The sequence below is a fragment of the Sorex fumeus genome, unplaced genomic scaffold (assembly GCF_029834395.1).
Source record: "Sorex fumeus unplaced genomic scaffold, SorFum_2.1 ptg000046l, whole genome shotgun sequence".
In the NCBI taxonomy this organism is placed as follows: Eukaryota; Metazoa; Chordata; class Mammalia; order Eulipotyphla; family Soricidae; genus Sorex; species Sorex fumeus.
In genome coordinates this window covers 7,483,631-7,503,942 of record NW_026606103.1, presented here as the reverse complement: position 1 = coordinate 7,503,942, position 20,312 = coordinate 7,483,631, and the positions used below count along the sequence as shown (strand labels likewise).

At 40.7% G+C, this 20,312-nt stretch overlaps 1 protein-coding gene across 1 annotated transcript in view; it reads left to right on the top strand.

The window, feature by feature from the left end:
* The window catches only part of DAPK1 (death associated protein kinase 1), a 183,920-nt gene extending 167,869 nt beyond the window's left edge, over positions 1–16,051 (top strand). Inside the window, exons 21-25 of the mRNA XM_056122456.1 lie at positions 2,785–2,982; positions 4,135–4,273; positions 7,795–7,915; positions 10,796–10,984; positions 13,604–16,051. Coding sequence (XP_055978431.1) covers positions 2,785–2,982; positions 4,135–4,273; positions 7,795–7,915; positions 10,796–10,984; positions 13,604–14,836 — 1,880 coding nt within the window. The 3' untranslated portion in view covers positions 14,837–16,051. The remainder of the gene's footprint in view (positions 1–2,784; positions 2,983–4,134; positions 4,274–7,794; positions 7,916–10,795; positions 10,985–13,603) is intronic.
* Positions 16,052–20,312: the final 4,261 nt, after the last annotated feature.

Below are 20,312 nucleotides of genomic sequence, written 5' to 3'. Positions count from 1 at the left end.
TCTACCATCCCAGTCAGCCCTGCAGTCTCCTTTTACCAGGCTACAGTTGTTTTCCAAAGGGCACCAGTCCCAGCAGCATTTTTTTATAGCTCCACATAGGAGGGGAACCAACAGAAGTGATGTTGCAAGTAACTCCTGTCTGGTTCGTAGCCCTAGGAAGCTAAACACCCTTTATCCCAGGACCTAGCGGTGCCAATGGCAGGTGCTTAATGGAATTACTTTCGGGTGAATCGTATGACATTAAAAGTAGAGTCAAACATCCAGTTGGCGGGGAAATCTCAAAGTAAGATTTATAAGATCTATAAGAAATATTTTTAAAATGCATCTACCCTCAAAGCTTCTGCTACGGTACAGACATTGGCACATTATGTCAAATACTTGGTGCTTGCTTTGCCTCAGACAGTCCCATGGATCTCCTAAGGAAGGGCTTACATGCTCACTGCTGTCTTCCTGGACGTCCTGGCACCTCCTCCACCTGGACCCAATCACTCAATACCAGCTGTTCACCTTGACTGAGGTGCTATTTTGAACAGCAATAAAGCAGTTCATCTGTGACTCATATTTGGAGATTTTAGGAGTAGATATGTTTTATTTTATGTTTTGCTTTATTTTTATTTTTGCCTTTGTTTTGTTTTTGGCTCATACCCAGCTGTACTTGGAGCTTATTCCAGGCTCTGTGCTCATGGATCACTGCTGTCAGGCTTGGGGAAACCATAAATGGTGCTGGGGATCAAATCCAGGGCATCAAATCCAGGTGCAAGGCAAGCGCCCTCCATGCTGTACTATCTGTCTGGCCTGTAGATGGTTTTTATTTTTAGGTTGTGGGGTCACTCCCAGCAGTGCTTAGGGTTTATTCCTAGCTCTACACTCAGGAATCATTCCTGGCAGGCTCGTGGGGCAGTGGGGGGAGAGGGTACCGTATCTGGTGCCAGGGATCAAACCTGGGGCAGCCACCTGCAAGAGAAGTATCCCACCCACTGTGCTATTGTTCTAGCCCAGTAGATGGTGTTTAAAGTGCCTGGTATATGGTCTGCAACAAAGGAATCACTGAGAGATTGATAATTGGGAGAATTATGAAACCCCTTTAATTATTTTAAAGCAGAAAAACTAGGATTCTCCATGAGTATTACCCCCAACAGTATGTAATACTCTTGTTTATGGCATACCTGCAGATTGCCTGAAAGACTCCTAGCTCTGACTTGGAACTGTCTGGGCAGCACCTCTGGGGAGTATGCACACGGCTCTCTGCTGACCTGCAGACCCACACTGAGAACTGCTGGCCTGAGTGAATGTGTGGGCCAGTTTTGCCTATGGTGGTCTCTTAAAGCAAATGGTCCTAGAGCTCCTGCAGCAGCTGGGCCACCTGTTCACTCCTGCTCCTTCAGGCCTCCTCTGTATCAAAATCCAGCTCTCCTGGTGCTCCCAGAGTTCAAAAACCTATTTCTGTTCTTCAGAACTCTTCTGCTGAGGCCTCCACTGCCCATTTAGAGGGCTGTGTGCTCAGGCTATCTGTACTCTAGAAAAAAACTTTCTTCCCCTCAGAATAATTCCTGCCTGTCAAATTTGTGCATTGAATACACACGGGGAAAATTAAGGGAAAGGAGGCTGAAATCCTTCCATTTACAAGCCCCAGTGACAGCCCCCAGAGGGGAGCAGTGGGAATAGCCATGTGTCTGGAGTGGGGATGTTTCAGGTGCCTTAGAATCCCCAAATCATATTATTTTAAAACAAAATTTTTAATTGAGATTCTCTGATTTACAATGCTATTAATGATGGTTTCTTATACATGTAATTGCAACACCACACCCATCCCCCAGTATATCCCTCTCTCTCCGACAGATCCCAACACCCTTCATTCCCATGTTAAATGTGTGGACCAGTTCTGCCATTGTGTTACCTGTGGATCTTGGTCAGATTTGCAACCCACAGGCATTTCCAGGAAAAGTAGCAACACCCCCAGCTCCATGTAAGAGAAAATCTGCCTCTTATCCACCACTACCCCTGCCTCTAATTTTGGAATTTCCTAGTTTCACTTTCATGCTGGACTCAAGGGTTCAAATCCCTCATCTGCAAAACTTCTAATTAACTTCTGATGCACCTTAAGCCTGTAGCATCTTCTCTTTAGAATAATAGGAGATCTATTGCTCATCTGTGAAAAGTGAGTTTAGTCATTATTTAACTAAAATTAAGCTGACATTTCATAGGAATATACCAGCATACCAATATGAAGTGTATATTTCTACATACATTACTGTGAGTTTGTATGTGTGTATGTTAACAAGTATTTTAAGTAGGTGTAAAAGAGATATAGATACAATAATGGTGTAATGTTGTATAGGAAATTGAATAGCAGCTATAATGTATTTCTAGATACATAGTTAAGAAGTCTGGAAATAGAAACAGGCATGAGAATACATCATGGGAATATGTAAGTATTACACTTGTAGAACTAGAATTAAGGGGAGCCAGAGCAATAGCACAGTGGGGAGGGCATATGCCTTGCACGTAGCCGACCTGGGTTCAATCCCCAGCATTCCATATGGTCCCCCAAGCACCGCCAGGAGTAATTCCTGAGAGCAGAGTCAGGAATAACTCCTGAGCATTGCTGGGTGTGACCCAAAACAAACAAACAAACAAAAAAACAAAGAACTACCCTTAAGCACAGATACACAGATGAATCCAACTGCTATGATCCTTCGCGGTATACCCAAAAGCACTGAGAAAAACACTGATTGAAATGTGATCGTTGTGTTTCCCAATTGTTATATTTATTTTCCTCTACAGGAGTTGGTGATTTCAGTGTATGGGAGTTCTCTGGAAACCCTGTTTACTTCTGCTGTTATGATTATTTTGCTGCAAATGATCCTACATCAGTCCACGTCATCGTTTTTAGTCTAGAAGAACCATATGAGATTCAGCTCAATCAAGTGATTTTCTGGCTTAGTTTCCTAAAGTCTCTTGTTCCAGTTGAAGAACCCATAGGTGAGCCAAGATGTCCTTGGCTAAGTGAATATCCTTTCTACAGACACTGTGGCCCTGGTTATGCCCAATGCTAAGAGTGGCTTGTAGCTGACTGCCCTGGATACAGTCCTCTCTCCTCCTACTTGTCACTTCCACTCTAGAAGTTTCTCAGACTCATTTTCCCGCTGCAGTCACCCAATTCTGAGCAATTTTATAAGAATCTTTTTTTTTAAAATTTTTGGGCCACACCCAGAAATGTTCAGGGTTACTCCTGGCTCTGCTCTCAGGAATCACTCCTGGTAGGTGGGGACCATATGGGATGCTGGGTATGAAACCTAAGTTGGCCACTTACAAGGCAAGCACACTGCCCTCTGTACTACATTCCTGGTGTGAGAACCGTTCTTTGTGATTTTTAATACTTCAGAATTATAGTCAGCTTTATTAGGTGTAAAGTGGAATATCTCTTTTAAAGACTAGCCAACTAAGCAATGGGGTGAGCTCTCCTTCATTCCTCAGTTAAGAAAGAAATGGTACCATGCTGTCTGAAAGTCTGACCATAACCTTTTTTTTTTTTTAAGGAAAAGATATGATAGAGTAACTTTTTGGCTCTTTACACATCAGAAGCAGCCTTCCTGATGAAATACAAAGCTCAGCAGCCAAACTTGTTTTTGAAGAGCATATAATAATAAAAAATAATAATTTGGAGTTAATCCCTATCAGAATTTTGCCTATTTCTTTCCCATTCCTTTCCATATATATATATATATATATATATATTTTATTAAACTCTTCAAGTTCATGAGAGCCTCTGTGCCTATGTGAATCTGTGACTTTTCCGTGGTCTGCAGCCTCAGAGGGCTGCTTCTGTATTGGAAAGAACAACTCTCTGACCCAGAAGTTCTCTCGCCACTCAAGTGAGAGTCCTGTGGTCAATTCTGATCCGTTCTGAGCAAACTCATCAATTCCCAGCCCATGGATGGGCTTAGTTCATTGTTGTCCAGGCGTGGGTCTGCAGAGGTCAGTTAGCATGGCAGGCAGGTACAGGCAGGTTTTACATGTACCAGAGGGTGGCCGAGGGGTGGGGTGAGGGGGGGTCCGTGTGTGAGTACCGAGCAGGAGGAGGGGATTGTGTAAGGAGTAAACCCCCAGAAACAGTTTCCTCTCTGTCCCTAGCCTTCGCTGGCAAACTGAAGAACCCACTCCGAGTTGTCCTGGTGGCCACCCATGCAGACATCATGAATGTTCCTCGTCCAGCTGGAGGCGAGTTTGGGTACGACAAAGACAAGTCCTTGCTGAGAGAGGTGAGAAACAGGTAAGGGCAGCTCTCCGATTGACGCCACCAAGCCTGGGGTCCAGGGTGAGGGATCCACGCAATCACAGGACCTTTGTGTTTGGTTCCTTGAGTACATTTGAATCAGAAAAGACTGTGAATAGCCAAAACTATACTGAAAAATAAGAAATCGGTAGGTACTACATTAACCATTTTGGAACTGCATTATAAGCTACAGTTATCAAAACTGCGTGGTGCTGGAATAAAGATAAACCTTCTGATCAATGGATCAAAATCAGATACCCTATGACAAAACCCCATACATATGGGCAGTTAGTTTTCAATAAAGAAGCTGAGAAAATGAAATGAAGTAAAGATAGCTTCTTCAACAAATGGCACAGCAAAACTGGATAACTGCATGTAGGAAACAACCTGTATCCATATCTTATACCTCCCACAAAAGTAAATTCAAAGTGGGTCAAAGGCCTTGATATCCAACCAAAAGCTATAAAGTACATTGAGGACAATATATGCAGAATACTTCCAGATTTGGACTTCAGCAATGACTTCCATGATCTAATACCACTAGCAAAGTCAATAAAATAAAAAATAAACAAATGGGACTACATAAAGAGCTTGTGCATAACAAAAAAAAAACTGGCTAAAACTAAAAGAAAGTGAATGGGAAAAATTATTTGCATTCAACACATCAAAGGTTTGATATTCAGGATATATAAAATACAAAGTAAAGTAAGGCCCTCCCGTTGATCATCGATTTGCTCGAACGGGCCCAGTAACGTCTCCATTGGAGACTTTGTTGTTATTGTGTTTGGCATATCGAATACGTCACGGGGAGCTTGCCAGGCTCTGCCGCGCGGGCAAGATACTCTCGGTAGCTTGCCGGGCTCTCCGAGAGGGGTGGAGGAATCGAACTCGGGTCGGCCATGTTGGCTGCGTGCAAGGCAAATGCCTTACCGCTGTGCTATCGCTCCAGCTTCGGCAGCACATATACTAAAAAATACAAAGATCAACCAAAAAAAATTTTTAAAAAACCTTATCAACAAAGGGGGAGAAGAAATCAATGTACACTTCTCAGGGGAAGACAGGTGAATTCGGCCAGTAGGCACATGAAAAAAATGCTGAACATCATTATCATCAGAGAAATGCAAATAAAGATTACAATGAGATATCACCTCACACCAGTGAGAATGGCACATATCAAAAATAATAAGAACAATCGGTGTTGGAGGGTATGTGGTGAAATAGGAACTCTTATCCACTTCTAGTGGGAATGTTGTCTCGTATAACTCCCGTGAAAAACAGTGTGGAAAGTTCTTGGTAAACTTAGAATTGAACTGCCATATAACTTAGCAATCCCTCTTTGGGGCATCTGTCCCCAAGACATAAAAACACTCTTTCCAAAGGACATATGCACACCATTCATTGCTGTGCTCAGTATAATAGCTAAGATATGGAATCAACGTAGGTTTCCAACAACAGTTGAATGGATTTATGAAGATGAGGTATGTATATACGAATGGAATGCTATGCAAAGGACGATGAAATCATGTAATTGCAGTGTGGTTGGAACTAGAAGATACCATGTCGAGTGAAGTAAGCCAGAAGAAGAAAGACAAATACAGGGTGATCTCACTTATCTGCAGACAGTAGAATACTGGATGAGAAAATGTACTGTAGTAAAAATCATACTTGACCCCAGTGTTTAGAGAGAAGATAGAGAAGGAAAGAATTCAAGGGGCGGGAAGAATAGAAAAAGAAATACGGGCTTTCAGTTATACATTGTGATATGAGTGAGGGGTATAATGATATATGCAAAACACAGATTCAACAGAACTGAAAACATGAGATCTAAGCAGCAACCACTGACACTTTGTCAAGTTTATAGGGTGGGGATTGGGATGGGGAAGGAATCTGGGAACACTGGTGAAGGGAACCTGATGCTGGTGGAGGTATTGGTGTTAAATTATTGTATGCCTAAAATGTAACTATCAGTAACTTTGTAAATCATGGCTCTTTAGTAAAAATTTAAAATAAAATTTTTATTTTAGGCACCATGATTTACAATGCTTTTAATGTAAGGATTTCATGAATAAAACATTCCTGCATCACACCTTCCCCCAGAGTGTCCACTTTCCCCCTCCAGAGTGAACCCCCATACCCCCAGTCCTACTCTGTCTTACACTCCTCATCCCCTCACCATGGCAAATTTCCAACTGAAGGCTAGTTCTCTGTGACTAGTACTTTTTGTTACCTTGGAGCATTTATTAATTTCCTTACTGTGCTTTTTTCCTGACTAAAAGCTCCATCCATGTAGCAAAAAATTGCATGATTTCATCTTTTCTTATAGCAAGTAGTATTCTGTCATATTTACATACTGTAGTTTCTTTATCTAGTAATCTGTTCTTGGACACTTGAGTTCTTGCCAGATCATGACTTGTGAGGTACTGCAGTGAACATAGGACTGAAAATATCTTTTCTCAATAGAGGTTTTGGGAATTGCTGGGTCATATGGAAATTCAATTCCAAGGTTTTTTTGAGAAGTTTTAAAATTTTTTTAGTTAAAGTCTATATTTTTTCTCAAAAAGGCCGGCCTAGTCAGCATTCTCACCAGTAGTGAATATGGGTCCCTTTTTCCTCGCATTCACACTGGTTATTTGTATTCTTTGTGATGTGTCAGTATCTCTGGTGTGAGAATTTAATTTATATGATTATTGATATGTTAATAATATATTCCTAAAAATCTATTTTTCAACCCATTTGTGAGTAATTAGATTCATATAGCGAATCCAATGTCAACTCTTAAAAATAGAACAGAGTTGGGTGAAGTGAAGAGGAAAATGTCAGACTACATTATACATCAAATAATTTGAAACAATGTATTACTTATGAATATAGATAAGACATTAATATACAAAATATATTTTACAATGTAAATTTAAGAGTTTGTCAAAAAAAGGTTTGAATCTGCATTTCTATATAACATGCTAGTAACAAGAACTTGGGTTTTCAATTATTATTTTTGTTACTTCTGGTTGAAAAACTAGAGGTAAAGGTAAAGGTAAAGGCCCTCCCGTTGATCGTCGATTTGCTCGAGCGGGCCCAGTAACGTCTCCATTGGAGACTTTGTTGTTACTGTGTCTGGCATATCGAATACTCCCGGTAGCTTGCCGGGCTCTCCGAGAGGGGCGGAGGAATCGAACTCGGGTCGGCCATAATTATAGCATTATGTAGTAACTTTTATATTCATCTCTCTTTCTGTTAATCCACCAAATTACATTACACTGAGTGGCTCCTCTTTTCTGAGTCAGGAGAAACATGATTTGTAATGATATATTCTTGCTTTCATGTGGAACCTGAGACCTGTCCCTGACCAGAGTCCTTGGATATCCCCAGGCCTCTACAGCAGTGTAACCTGCAGAGATGGGGGCTTCTGCTCTTCACCCGAACTTTCTGGCATCTGACCAGTCATTTGAATCTGTAGGAATGTTAGAAACATCTGGTGAGAGTACACGCCTCTGATCAATCTTCTGTGCTTTCCTTAGGTTTGGGAACGACCTTCACATTTCAGATAAGTTATTTGTTCTGGATGCTGGGGCTTCTGGGTCTAAGGACATGAAGGTACTGCGAAATCACCTACAGGAAATCCGGAGCCAGATCATTTCTGTGAGTGACCTGGGGACAATGAACTGCCACCTTTGCAGAGCAGCCAGTGCCTCTTTGTGATGCCCTCTTTATTGGTCAGGATTCGGAAAGCCCAAATACTGGGTGATTGAAGGTCATGTATTAGTTTATTGCTTTGAGAGTAGGGTAAAGAGTAGATCCATGAAAAGAAGGGATTGCTATATTGGTAGCTTAATGTGAAAAAAATTTAATTTTTTGTCAAAGTGACATGGTAGATTTATACATACTAATAGAATTGTACTGGTAGAATTATACATACTAATAGAAAAACAGACAGCAATCTGATTTATTGATAGACTTAATAGATGAAGAACTAAAATCAAACTGTGGTCTCAGTTATTATAAATAGTAATAAGTGTGACATTTTATTACATAAACTTAGAATGGTTCCACTGAACATCTTAATGGATCTGAGGCTATTTCATTTTGTTTGTTTGCTTTGTTTGTTTTGGTTCTTTCGGCCACACCCAACAGTTCTCAACGTTTACTTCTGTGCTCAGGGATCAATTGTGGTAGTGCTTGAGAGACCATATGCATTGAGGATCAAACTGGGGGTAGTCTTGTCCAAGGCAAGCATCAAAACAATTGTACCATCTCTTCTGGCCCACAAGACTTTCTAGGAAAAATAAATCAAGCATTATAAACACTATGTGATCAATATATCAGTAGATAATTGTAAAAGATTAATGACTATAAAAGGAATTACATATCTACAGAAGTCACTAGACATTATTTCAGTTTTGTGTGGAAAACACTTATGTAATAATTAGTCTGGCACACCATATTTTGCTTAAAAGACAGTAGATTTATTCACTACACAAACCTAAAAATAAATTTTAAGGTAGATAAAAGCTTTTAAATATAAAAACTAAAACAAATACTTTAATGGAAATTTAAGTGAATGTATTTTTAAAATAACTTAGGATTGACTGCTTTGGAAACCTTTTAAACCAGATTTTAAAATTTCAGACATTTTCAATGAAAGTATACCTAATATATATTTTTCAGTTTATAAAAATTTGAAAGTTGAGCTTGACTGGAGAAAATAATTCTCACCAGCTCTGACACTTAATATGTTACTTTTCATAATTTAAATATCTCTTTTATTTATTAAATTTTTTTTTAATAGTGAGACATCATGAGGTACAGTTGCAGTCTTACACATTTTTGTGCTTGGGTTTCAATTATACGATGATAAATATCTCTTACGATTGATACAAAAGGGTAAATATCACAATTGAAAAATGCTAAAATGATATGGGAATGGTGCTAAGTCTGAGCACAAAGATAGCTGACTTCCCTTCCTCCCTGGCTAACAGTGTCTGTCCCAGTTCCAGCCAACTGCTGGCTTGATGGGAAAAGTGCTTGCCTTATGGGGAATGTTGCACTTTCAACACGAGGCTTCAATTTCAGCTGTGGTTTCAACATTTCTGGAATCTTTTCCTTTCTCTTGGCTTTCTAGTGTGAATCACACCTTGGCAGAACCAATGGGTTGGGCGTAGGCTTGCTAGCCTGCCTGTCAGTGGACAGGAGTTGGAAACAGTGGGTGTGACAAGACTCTCCCACCAGATGTAATTAAGACCTATGCAATAGCTTCTCCCTGAAAAGTTATAGTCTGATGTCACATGCTGTCTACTTCATACGTCCCTGGCACCCACAAATGGATGGAACCCACAACAAAATAAACTATTTTTTTTTTTTTTTGCTTTTTGGGCCACACCTGACGATGCACAGGGGCTACTCCTGGCTCATGCACTCAGGAATTACTTCTGGCAGTGCTCAGGGGACCATATGAGATGCTGGGAATCGAACCCGGGTCGGCCACATGCAAGGCAAACGCCCTACCTGCTGTGTTATCACTCCAGCCCCTAAACACATTTTCTTTAGAAATTTTGTTTTCTGATTAGGGACTAGAATTTAGTTGTTTTAAAGGATAGCATTGAAAAGGGACTGCCCAAATAGGCAATATATGACTGTTTTGCTTTTTCATTTAGAAGTTGTACTGACTATGTTAACATAGGCTGATTTGTTTAATCAGGTTAAGAGATTAAACAGCCATCTTCTGTGGGGCTAGAGAGATAGTATATCCTGCAAGATGCTTGCCTCACACTCAGGTGACCCATTTTGATCTCTGAGCACCAAGCCATTAGTAAGTCCTGAGCACCACTACATATGGGTTTATTGAGGTTCTCTAGTTTACGTGGTATTAATAATGGAAACTCATACACATAATTCCAATACCACACCCATCATCAGTGTACCCTCTCCCTCTCCCAAGGACCCCAAGACCCCTCCCTCCCAACATCCCAACAATAGCTCTATTAATACCAAATTTATTGGTGAAATTCCACTTTAATATACATGATGAATATGAATAACTTACTCTCTTTTCCTCTTAATAGAGTGACTACCACTGCTAAAACAGTTGCTCCAAGTGTATGAGGGAGATAGTAATTAATACCTGAGATGGTATGCACTCTTCAATTGAACCTGCAGTTTCAAATGAAAGTAGAGTGTCTATAAAATTTTGCATTTGAAAAATGTTGCTTCAAGGTAACACTAAAAATACCAGTGTTCTAATAACCAAACATAATAGCACTAACTTGGGGCCAGAGCAGATAGGGTACCTGCCTTGCATGTGACTGACTTGGGTTCGATTTCCAGCACTCCATATGGTCTGTCAAGGACCAACAAGAGTAACCCCTGAGAATCACTGGTTGTGGTCAAAATGCAATCAAACCCTAAAAAAAACAAAATAGAAGTAACTCATTCTGCAGTCTCAAGGGTGCAGAAATGAGTGTTGGCATTTCTGTCCAGCCTCACCGGATACATCTGTGGGTTGGCCTTTCTCTCCTGTTCTAGGTATGCCCTCCTATGACTCACCTGTGTGAAAAAATCATATCCATACTGCCATGCTGGAGGAAGCTCAATGGGCCCAACCAGCTGATGTCACTGCAGCAATTTGTGTATGATGTACAGGACCAACTGAACCCTCTGGCTAGTGAAGAAGACCTGAGACAGATAGTCCAGCAGCTCCACAGTGCTGGCGAGGTAAGGGCTTTCCATGGGTCCATACGGGTCAGTGATGGACATTGAGTTCAATTCTGTCTCTGTGTCCTGTATCTTGAATGTGGTCTAAGCCTACAGGTGGACAGAGTGGAAACTGCCCAACTATACTTAATATTTTAATATTAAGTATAATGATAACTATATATTAAGTATATATTAATATAATAATAATATAATATTATAATATAGTACATAATAACAATATAATAACTATATATTAAGTATATATATTAACTATATATTAAGTATAATAATAACTATACTTAATATTTCAGGTATGTACCTCAGGTGACTTTCAACTGTGGGTCTCCGCTCTCCTGTCTGCATAAAAGCTCTTTTTTTTTTTGCTTTGGTTTTATTTTTTTCCCTAACTTTTGTAAGTTCCAGAGCACAAGTTTCCCCTGTACTGCCTGGTGGCCTTAGGTTTTTCTAATCTCTCCTGGACATCTGCAATTCCTGCATACTTCAGGATAGCAGCTCTCCATCTCCGTGGGATAGTATTGGTTCACAGACAATTGAGAAGGGCAGTGAAGCACTGACATCTGTAGACATTAGCATCACAGTGACCAGTGATCCCCAGAAAAAAAACAAGCCATGGAGCTTTCCTCCTGACTGAGTTAGCATTGGGGAGTTGTTTGGGGGCTGTGTTCCTGTTGTGTCATGTGCTTGTCCCCACAGAGGATGATTGTCGTGACTTCCGGATCCAGGAGAGAGGACCAAAAATGGTAGTGGTTCTGAATATTCAAACTCAGAAGTGATTCTGAAAATAATTATAAACTCACTCCTTTAGCAACAGAATTTTCTTCAGTATAGTAGACTATAACTCACTTTTAGTATCACATCCCTCCTGGCTCTTGAGACCTTAGTAAATATGGGAAAACTAAAAAGAAGGAAATTCTAATCAACAGATCAATTCTGATTTCCCACCAACTTCTCCTATGTACTGTTACTGCTTTGTGGTAACTGTCTTTTTTCTTCAGCTGCCATTCCTTTGGGCTGGAGTGATAGCACAGCGGTAGGGCGTTCGCCTTACAAGCGGCCAACATGGCCGACCCGAGTTCGATTCCTCCACCCCTCTCGGAGAGCCCGGCAAGCTACCGAGAGTATTTGATATGCCAAACACAGTAACAACAAAGTCTCCAATGGAGACGTTACTGGGCCCGCTCGAGCCATTCCTTTAGACACCACTCTTAGTCATTTCTCTTTTCAGTATCCTCCAGTATGGGATAATCAATACACCTTTGATAACACAGAGAAATGCAAAGTCTAGAACTTTGTTGTTAATGGTGTTCCATGAAATGCCTTATCAATAGATCATCATTGTTACCCCATCCAGGAATCATGATTCTCAGCCTCAGTTTTAAATAGATTTATACATATAAGGTATCTCAAAGGTTTCAGACTGAGCAGTCAAGTTTCTCTGATGCAAACAGGTTGTCTTAGAGAACAGAGTGCAGCTATTTGTAGAACTATTGGCCAAAAACATGGAGGAAATAGAGGAGACACAGGTGTTCTAGGAAAAAGAATGCCCTCCTTTTGGTCACGATTTCTACTTTCAAACTTATTTTGATTTTTTAAAAATGAATAAGTATAATAGCAAGTCTCACATTCCCCCGGTGACAGTTATCTTTGACCTCATTCCTCTCTTTGTCTTTGCAGGGCCAACCTTCTGCATAGTTGCATATTGTTCCAGTTTTTTTGACTGTGTGTATGTGTGAGAGACAGTAAATTACATAATACCATTCTGAATCACTTTTCTTAAAAATTTCAAAAAGTCTTCATTCTGAATCACTTTTCTTAAAAATTTCAAAAAGTCTTCATTTGTGGGAATACTACATGGAAGTCTCATATATTCTCTCTCTAAACTATACGTGAGGATTCATGTAGTATTCCCACAAATGAAGACTTTTTGAAATTTTTAAGAAAGTGATTCAGAATGGTATTATGTTATATTAATATAATAACTTATATTAACCAGTTATTTACACTTTACTACATTTACCTAATTCCTCTTTGTCCTATTTCTTCAGTTACTTTAAAAATTATCATGACATTCCTCCTCTTAATATTTCAGTGTATATCTTCTTCCTGTAGTGAAAGGTACTTGTCTCCATAATCACAATACATTTATCACATACATTTATCACATAACATTCATTTCATGATGTTATTGGTTGTATAATACTTACCCAGTGCTGTCCACTATCCTAATATTTTTGGTAGTACTTTTCATTCCTTTATGGATTTATTTTGAAATTCAAAACCTACTCAAAAATCACTTTTTGCATTTGGCTGCCATTTCTCTCCTCTCTCTTTTTTTCCTCTCTCTGTCTTCTCTCTTTCTCTCTCTCTCTCTCTCTCTCTCTCTCTCTCTCTCTCTCTCTCTCTCTCTCTCTCTCTCTCTTTCTCTCGCCTTACATTGTCTGTTTAGAATCTTTGTTAAGATGAAGATCTGGCTCAGATTTTATTTGTGAGGTACCCTGATCATTCCTTGCAACCTCTGCACAGAGTTACTGCTGTGAAAACACTTCTGTGCTCTGAGCACTAAGATGCACCTGTCCTTTTGATACTTTCATGATTTCCTGTTGTTTCCTCTGGCAGATCAACATCATGCAGAGTGAAACAGTCCAGGATGTGCTGCTCCTGGACCCCCGCTGGCTGTGCACGAATGTCCTGGGGAGGCTGCTCTCTGTGGAGACCCCGCGGGCCCTGCATCATTACCGGGGTCGCTACACCACAGAGGATGTCCAGCGCCTAGTGCCTGACAGTGATGTTGAGGAGCTGTTACAGATCCTCGATGCCATGGACATCTGTGCCCGGGACTTGAGCAGTGGAACCATGGTGGACATCCCTGCTCTGATCAAGACAGACAATCTGAACCGTTCCTGGACAGATGAGGAGGATGAGGTGATGGTCTATGGTGGTGTGCGCATTGTCCCTGTGGAACATCTGACGCCTTTCCCTTGTGGCATCTTCCACAAGGTCCAGGTGAACCTGTGCCGATGGATCCACCAGCAGAGTGCTGAAGGAGATGCAGACATCCGCCTGTGGGTGAATGGCTGCAAAATTGCCAACCGTTGTGCAGAGCTCTTGGTGCTCTTGGTTAACCATGGCCAAGGCATTGAGGTGCAGGTCCGTGGTCTAGAGATGGACAAGATCAAGTGCTGCCTTCTGCTAGACTCAGTGTGCAGCACCATTGAGAACGTCATGGCCACCACACTGCCAGGGTTGTTGACAGTGAAGCATTACTTGAGTCCCCAGCAGCTGAGGGAGCACCATGAGCCTGTCATGATCTACCAACCACGAGACTTTTTCCGGGCACAGACCCTGAAGGAGACCTCACTGACTAACACCATGGGTGGCTACAAAGAAAGTTTCAGTAGCATCATGTGCTTCGGTTGTCATGACGTATACTCACAGGCCAGTCTTGGGATGGACATCCATGCATCAGATCTAAACCTCCTGACCCGAAGGAAACTAAGTCGCCTGCTTGACCCACCTGATACCATGGGGAAGGATTGGTGCCTTTTGGCCATGAACTTGGGTCTCCCTGACCTTGTGGCAAAGTACAACACTAATAGTGGGGCTCCAAAAGATTTCCCGCCAAGCCCAGTCCATGCTCTGCTCCGGGAGTGGACATCCTACCCGGAGAGTACAGTTGGCACCCTCATCTCCAAACTGCGGGAGCTGGGGCGCCGTGACGCAGCAGATTTTCTAATGAGGGCATCCGCTGTCTTCAGAATCAACCTCGATGGCAGTAGTCCAGAAGCCTACGCCTCCAGCTGTAACAGCGGCACATCTTATAATTCTATTAGTTCAGTTGTGTCCCGGTGAGGGCAGGCTCTGACGCAGCAAGGTCTTTTCGTTTGATTGCAGAAGCAAGGAAGATGTGGCCTATCTTTCCCATTGCAGATTCTGGGTGTGTCTCTCTGCATGTCCACACAGTGAAGCCTAGTGCTCTGCCGCCACTTCTCCTGTTTGTCTGCCACTACCTCCCTCTCTCAAAAATTACGTTTTCTCACAAATGGTCTTTGTGTTTAAACGTGGAACATCCTGTTTGTGACCATTTGAAATGCTGGTGTGCCTCCTCTCTGTTACCTGGATTTCATTCTTCATTCTCCAGTCTGTGCTTCTTACTGATACTTTATCTGGAATTTCTAACTTTACAGTGAAATTTTTTAAACTTCTATAGTAATTATCCTTTTGGGGGGAAAATGTGCACAATGATCCAAAATGTGTATTTCTTAGACTCTTTTCTTTGTTATATCATGTCCTCAGCTTCTTTTTATATTTGTAGGAAATCTCTCCTATATGGACTCCTACTATATGATTTATAAACAAATAATATGTGAGTGCCTTTTGCAGAAGGGGGTGTGTTTGAAGTCATCCAAATTAGCAAAGATCTGTTGTAAAGAAAATACTTCCTCTCTGTACCTTGCTGTATCCTGATTATCACCAGAGGTGCTTCAGTCTGAGGTTTCTCCCCAGCATTCCTGTGTTTTATTTGGAAAGAGTAGGGGAGAGAGAAATCCTCCTCCAGAGTGATTTCATGGCCAGTGTTGTTGTTACAGTAAGAGATATTTTATTTAAATTTGTTGATATCCACACAGAACTACAAATTATAGTGTTTTATCATTCCTTCTCATCTCGGGTAGAAGGTTGACACAGTTCTAGGATAGTCTAGACCTGTGTGGAAATTCAAAAGACCCTAATCATATTTGTAGTATTCCATTATCATTTGTGCATAGGATATGGATTTCCACACTTAGATCCTGGTTTTATAACTTGCTTGTGTGAAGTCTAAAAAAAGAAATGAAGCAAGTTTCTTGCAGTGAATTTAAATTGTGTCATAGAGTTTTTAATTGATATGAAGGAATGTATGCAGATTCTGTCCTGGAAAGCATGTAATTTTAATATTTTAATGTACAGTATGTATATATACACACACACATATATATGGTATTTTTACTTAATCTATGAACTGTAAAACATTTGGTTTTCTTCCCTTTTTTTCCTTTTTTTTAAATAAATAAGCACCTGCTTGTTTCATTCGTTTCTTTTTCTTTAATTCAAAAGGAATTCTTTTTTTCCCCTGGTTTCTATGCCATAATCTCCCAGAGTAGACCAAACTTATCTGAAATCTAGGGAGTCAATTAAACCTAAATTTCTTGGAATGTTAAAAAATATATATAGTTTATTTTATTTAGGTGTTTAATGATTAGTAAATTCTTCTGGGGTAGTGTAGGGAAGGGAAAAGAGACTAGATTAATTTCACAGATGAACTAATGTTAGAGAACAGAGTGTGGTGTAGCCCAGTGGCAGAGCGCCTTATATGCTGAGGCATTGCTGTCCCCCATACTGAGTACCATCCGGTTGCACTGCTGTTTGAGATCCCCACCAAGGGAATAGTGAATCCACCCTCTGGCACACTGCATTGTAGAGGCCTGATCATTAAAACAGTGGCTAAAATAACAGGAAAGGAAAGGGATTTTTAAATATATATATATATATATATATATATATTCTTTAGTTTTTTTTAGAAAACAGACTTCCCAATCCCATCCCTGTGTTCTGGGGACAGGACCCCCTGACACCAGCCGCTGCCACAGACGCCCACACTTCCTCCTTTTTTCATTCAGATGCGACCCCAGCCCCCACACCTGGGAGCCCACTAGGACCCAAACCTGTCCCAGCGCTCCACAGAAGGACCCCCTGACCCCAGCCGCCACTGCAGACCCTGCGCTTTCTCCTTCATCCAGGTGCTGCCAGCTTCCCTGACCAGCCATCCCAGCCCCTTGGCTCCTGGGCCAGGAGGGGGTGTGACCTCCACTGCAGAGGGTCTCCTAGGGCACTGCACTGGCTGCAGTTATTTTCCCTTCTCCCAGGACACTCACATCTCAATCCCCATTACCTAACTCGATAGAGAACTCTGGCTATCTCAAACACAAAAGGCCAATAGGCCACTAGCCTAATCCAACTACACCAAAATACTGATGAGCACAAGAAGCGTACAAGCCCAATATAAAAGAACACATCCTCCAAACCTTTACTAGAGGCCTCACTTAAGTCACAGAGAAATACCTGAGAGGGAGGATGTACTCTAGAATGGGAAAAGGCAAACACCATCGACTGAGCTCACCCAAAATCCCCTCTTGCAGTAAGAGGGAACAGTGCTAGTGAACTGGAAGGTCCCACCTCTATACAACCTCAGCAACATGAAGAAACAACGCAAATCCCCACCATGAAGAGAGGATTGAAGAAAAGAGTCCAGATGCCTCAACAGGAATTACCCCCAAATATGATCTCTCCAATAAAGAATTCAGAGATGAAATGCTGAGAATGGTCAACGAACTTAAAGAAATAGTGGAGCAGTAAGTGAAGAAAATACGGTAAGAATTGAGAGTAGAAATAGGAAAGCTACATTCAGAAATATCATGAAAAAAGGATTCAGTAGATGAAATAAAAAAACACAGTGGGTGCCCTTAGTAGTAGAATGGCTACAGCCGAAGACAGAATCAGTGAACTTGAAGACAAGCTGCAGAAAGCCCTCAGGCAACAACAAACAATGGAAAAAGACCTCAAAATAGCTCTAAGGCGAATCAGAGACCTAGGGAATGATTCCAAGAAGAACAACATTAGAATCATAGGAGTACCCGAAGGATAGGGAGGCAACCCTAATGAAAAAGTCACAAATAATTGCTGAAAAGTTCCCAGAGCTGGAGAATACAGACGTCCAGATCCTAGGAGCTAGAAGGGTGCCAGCTAGAAGAGACCCTAATAGAAAGACTCCAAGACATATGATAGAATGATGGATGCAATGGATAGGAACACAATACTGCAAGCAGCAAGGTCAAAAAATAAAATCACATACAAAGGAGCACCCCTCAGATTTACAGCAGACCTATCAGAGGAAACTATCCAAGCCCGAAGACAATGGTAGGATGTAGCAAAAAAACTCAATGAAATGAACACTTCACCAAGAATACTCTATCCAACCTATCTCTCACTCAAACTCAAAGAAGCCATACACAATTTTATGGATAAAAAACAGTTCAGGAACTTCATAGCCTCAAAACCAAACTTAAAAGAAGGACTAAAAGGGCTTTGTTTAAGACAAGAAAAACCCCTGTAAGCACAACAAACCCCTACATAAAGATGGCACAAAATCTCGCGACAATATTCTCTCTCTACATCAATGATCTAAATGCACCAATCAAGAGATACAGAGTGGCAAAATGGATCCAGAAACTGAAACCAATATTCTGCTGCCTACAAGAAACTCATCTGAATAATCAGACCAAACACAGACTCAAAGTCAAAGAATGGAAAACAATCCTTCAAGCAAACAACTACCACAAAAAAGCTGGGGTGGCCATACTAGTTTCGGACAACATAAATTTCAGGTCGAAAAATATTAGAAGGGACAGCAAAGGCCATTTTTTACTAACCAAGAGATATGTACAGTAGGAAGAAAGAATGCATATGCACCGAATGAGGGACCAGCTAAATACTTAAAACAACTGCTAGCAGATTTTAAGAAGAACATTGCTAGCAACACAATAGTAGTTGGAGACTTCAATACCGCCTTATCACCTTTGGATAGGTCAACAAGATAAAAACTCAGCAAGGAAACACTGACCCTGAAGGAAAAAAATAGGAGAGAGAGGGCTAATATATTTATACAGGGCTTTGCATCCTCATGAGAAAGAATACACACTCTTTTCCAGTGCACACGGAACATTCTCCAAAATAGATCACATGCTGGGCCACAAAGCATACTTCAATAGAATCAGAAAGATAGAAATTGTATCAAGTATTTTCTCAGACCATGAAGCACTGAAGATAGAGTTAATCATGTACAGACGCAGAGAACCAAATCATACACCTGGAAATTAAACAACTCAATGTTGAACAATGAGTGGGTCAGGAAGGAAATCAAGGAAGAAATCAAAAGATTCCTGGAAGCAAATGGTAAGACACAGCTACCAGAACCTGTGGGACACAGCTAAAGCCATGTTAAGGGAGAAATTTATAGCTTTGCAAGCATGTCTCAGTAAAGAAGAAAAGGCCCACATAAATAACTTGACCTCACAACTCAATACCTTAGAAAGGGACCAACAAAAGCAGCCCAAACCAGTTAGAAGGAAAGAAATACTAAAACTTAGAGCAGAAATCAGTGACAGGGAAACCTAAAAAACAATCCAAAAGATCAATAAAACTAAGAGCTAGTTCTTTGAGAAAATAAATAGGATTGATAAACCACTAGCAAGACTCACAAAGAAAGAGAGAACTCTAATAAACTGAATCAGAAATAAAAAGGGGGACATCACACAGAAAGCAAAGAAATTCAAATGATCGTCAGAGATGAGTTCAAAAATTTGAATGCCATGAAATGAGAATCTAAAAGAAATGGATAAATTCCTGGATTCCTATAACCTCCCAAGGCTGAACCAAGATGATTTGGGATACCTGAATATACCCATTACTATCAAGGAAATTGAAACTGTAATCAAAAGTCTCCCCCGAAACGAAAGTCCAGATCCAGATGAATTCACCAGCGAATTCTTCCAAACATTTAAAGAGGACCTAGTGTCAGTTCTTTTCAAGCTTCTCCAGGAAATTGAGGAAAGATAAACACTCCCAAACAGTTTCTATGAGGCACATATCACCCTAATACCAAAAGCAAACAGAGACACCACAAAAAGTGAAAATTACAGACTGATATCTCTGATGAATATGTATGCGAAGATCCTCAACAAAATATTATCAAATAGAATCCAGCAACTTATTAAAAAGACCATACACCATGACCAAGTGGGATTCATCCTGGGGATGCAAGGATGGTTCAATATTGAGAAGTCAATCAACATAATCCATCATATCAACAAAAGAAAAGATGAAAAACATATGATCATATCAATAGACACAGAGAAAGCATCTGACAAGATCCAACACCCGTTCATGATGAAAACTCACCAAAATGGGTATCTAAGGGACCTTCCTCAATATAATCAAAGCCATCTACCACAAGCCTATAGCAAATATCATCCCCAATGGGGAAAAATTAAGGGCCTTCCCTCTAAGATCAGGGACAAGACAAGGATGTCCACTATCAACACTTCTGTTCAATATGGTCCTGAAGTACTTGCAATAGAGATTAGGAAAGAAAAAGACATTAAGGGCATCCAGACAGGAAAGGAAGAAATCAAGCTCTCATTATTCGCAGATGATATAATATTGTATTTAGAGAACCCCAAAGCCTCTACCAAGAAACTCCTAGAAACAACAGACTTGTATAGTAAAGTCGTTG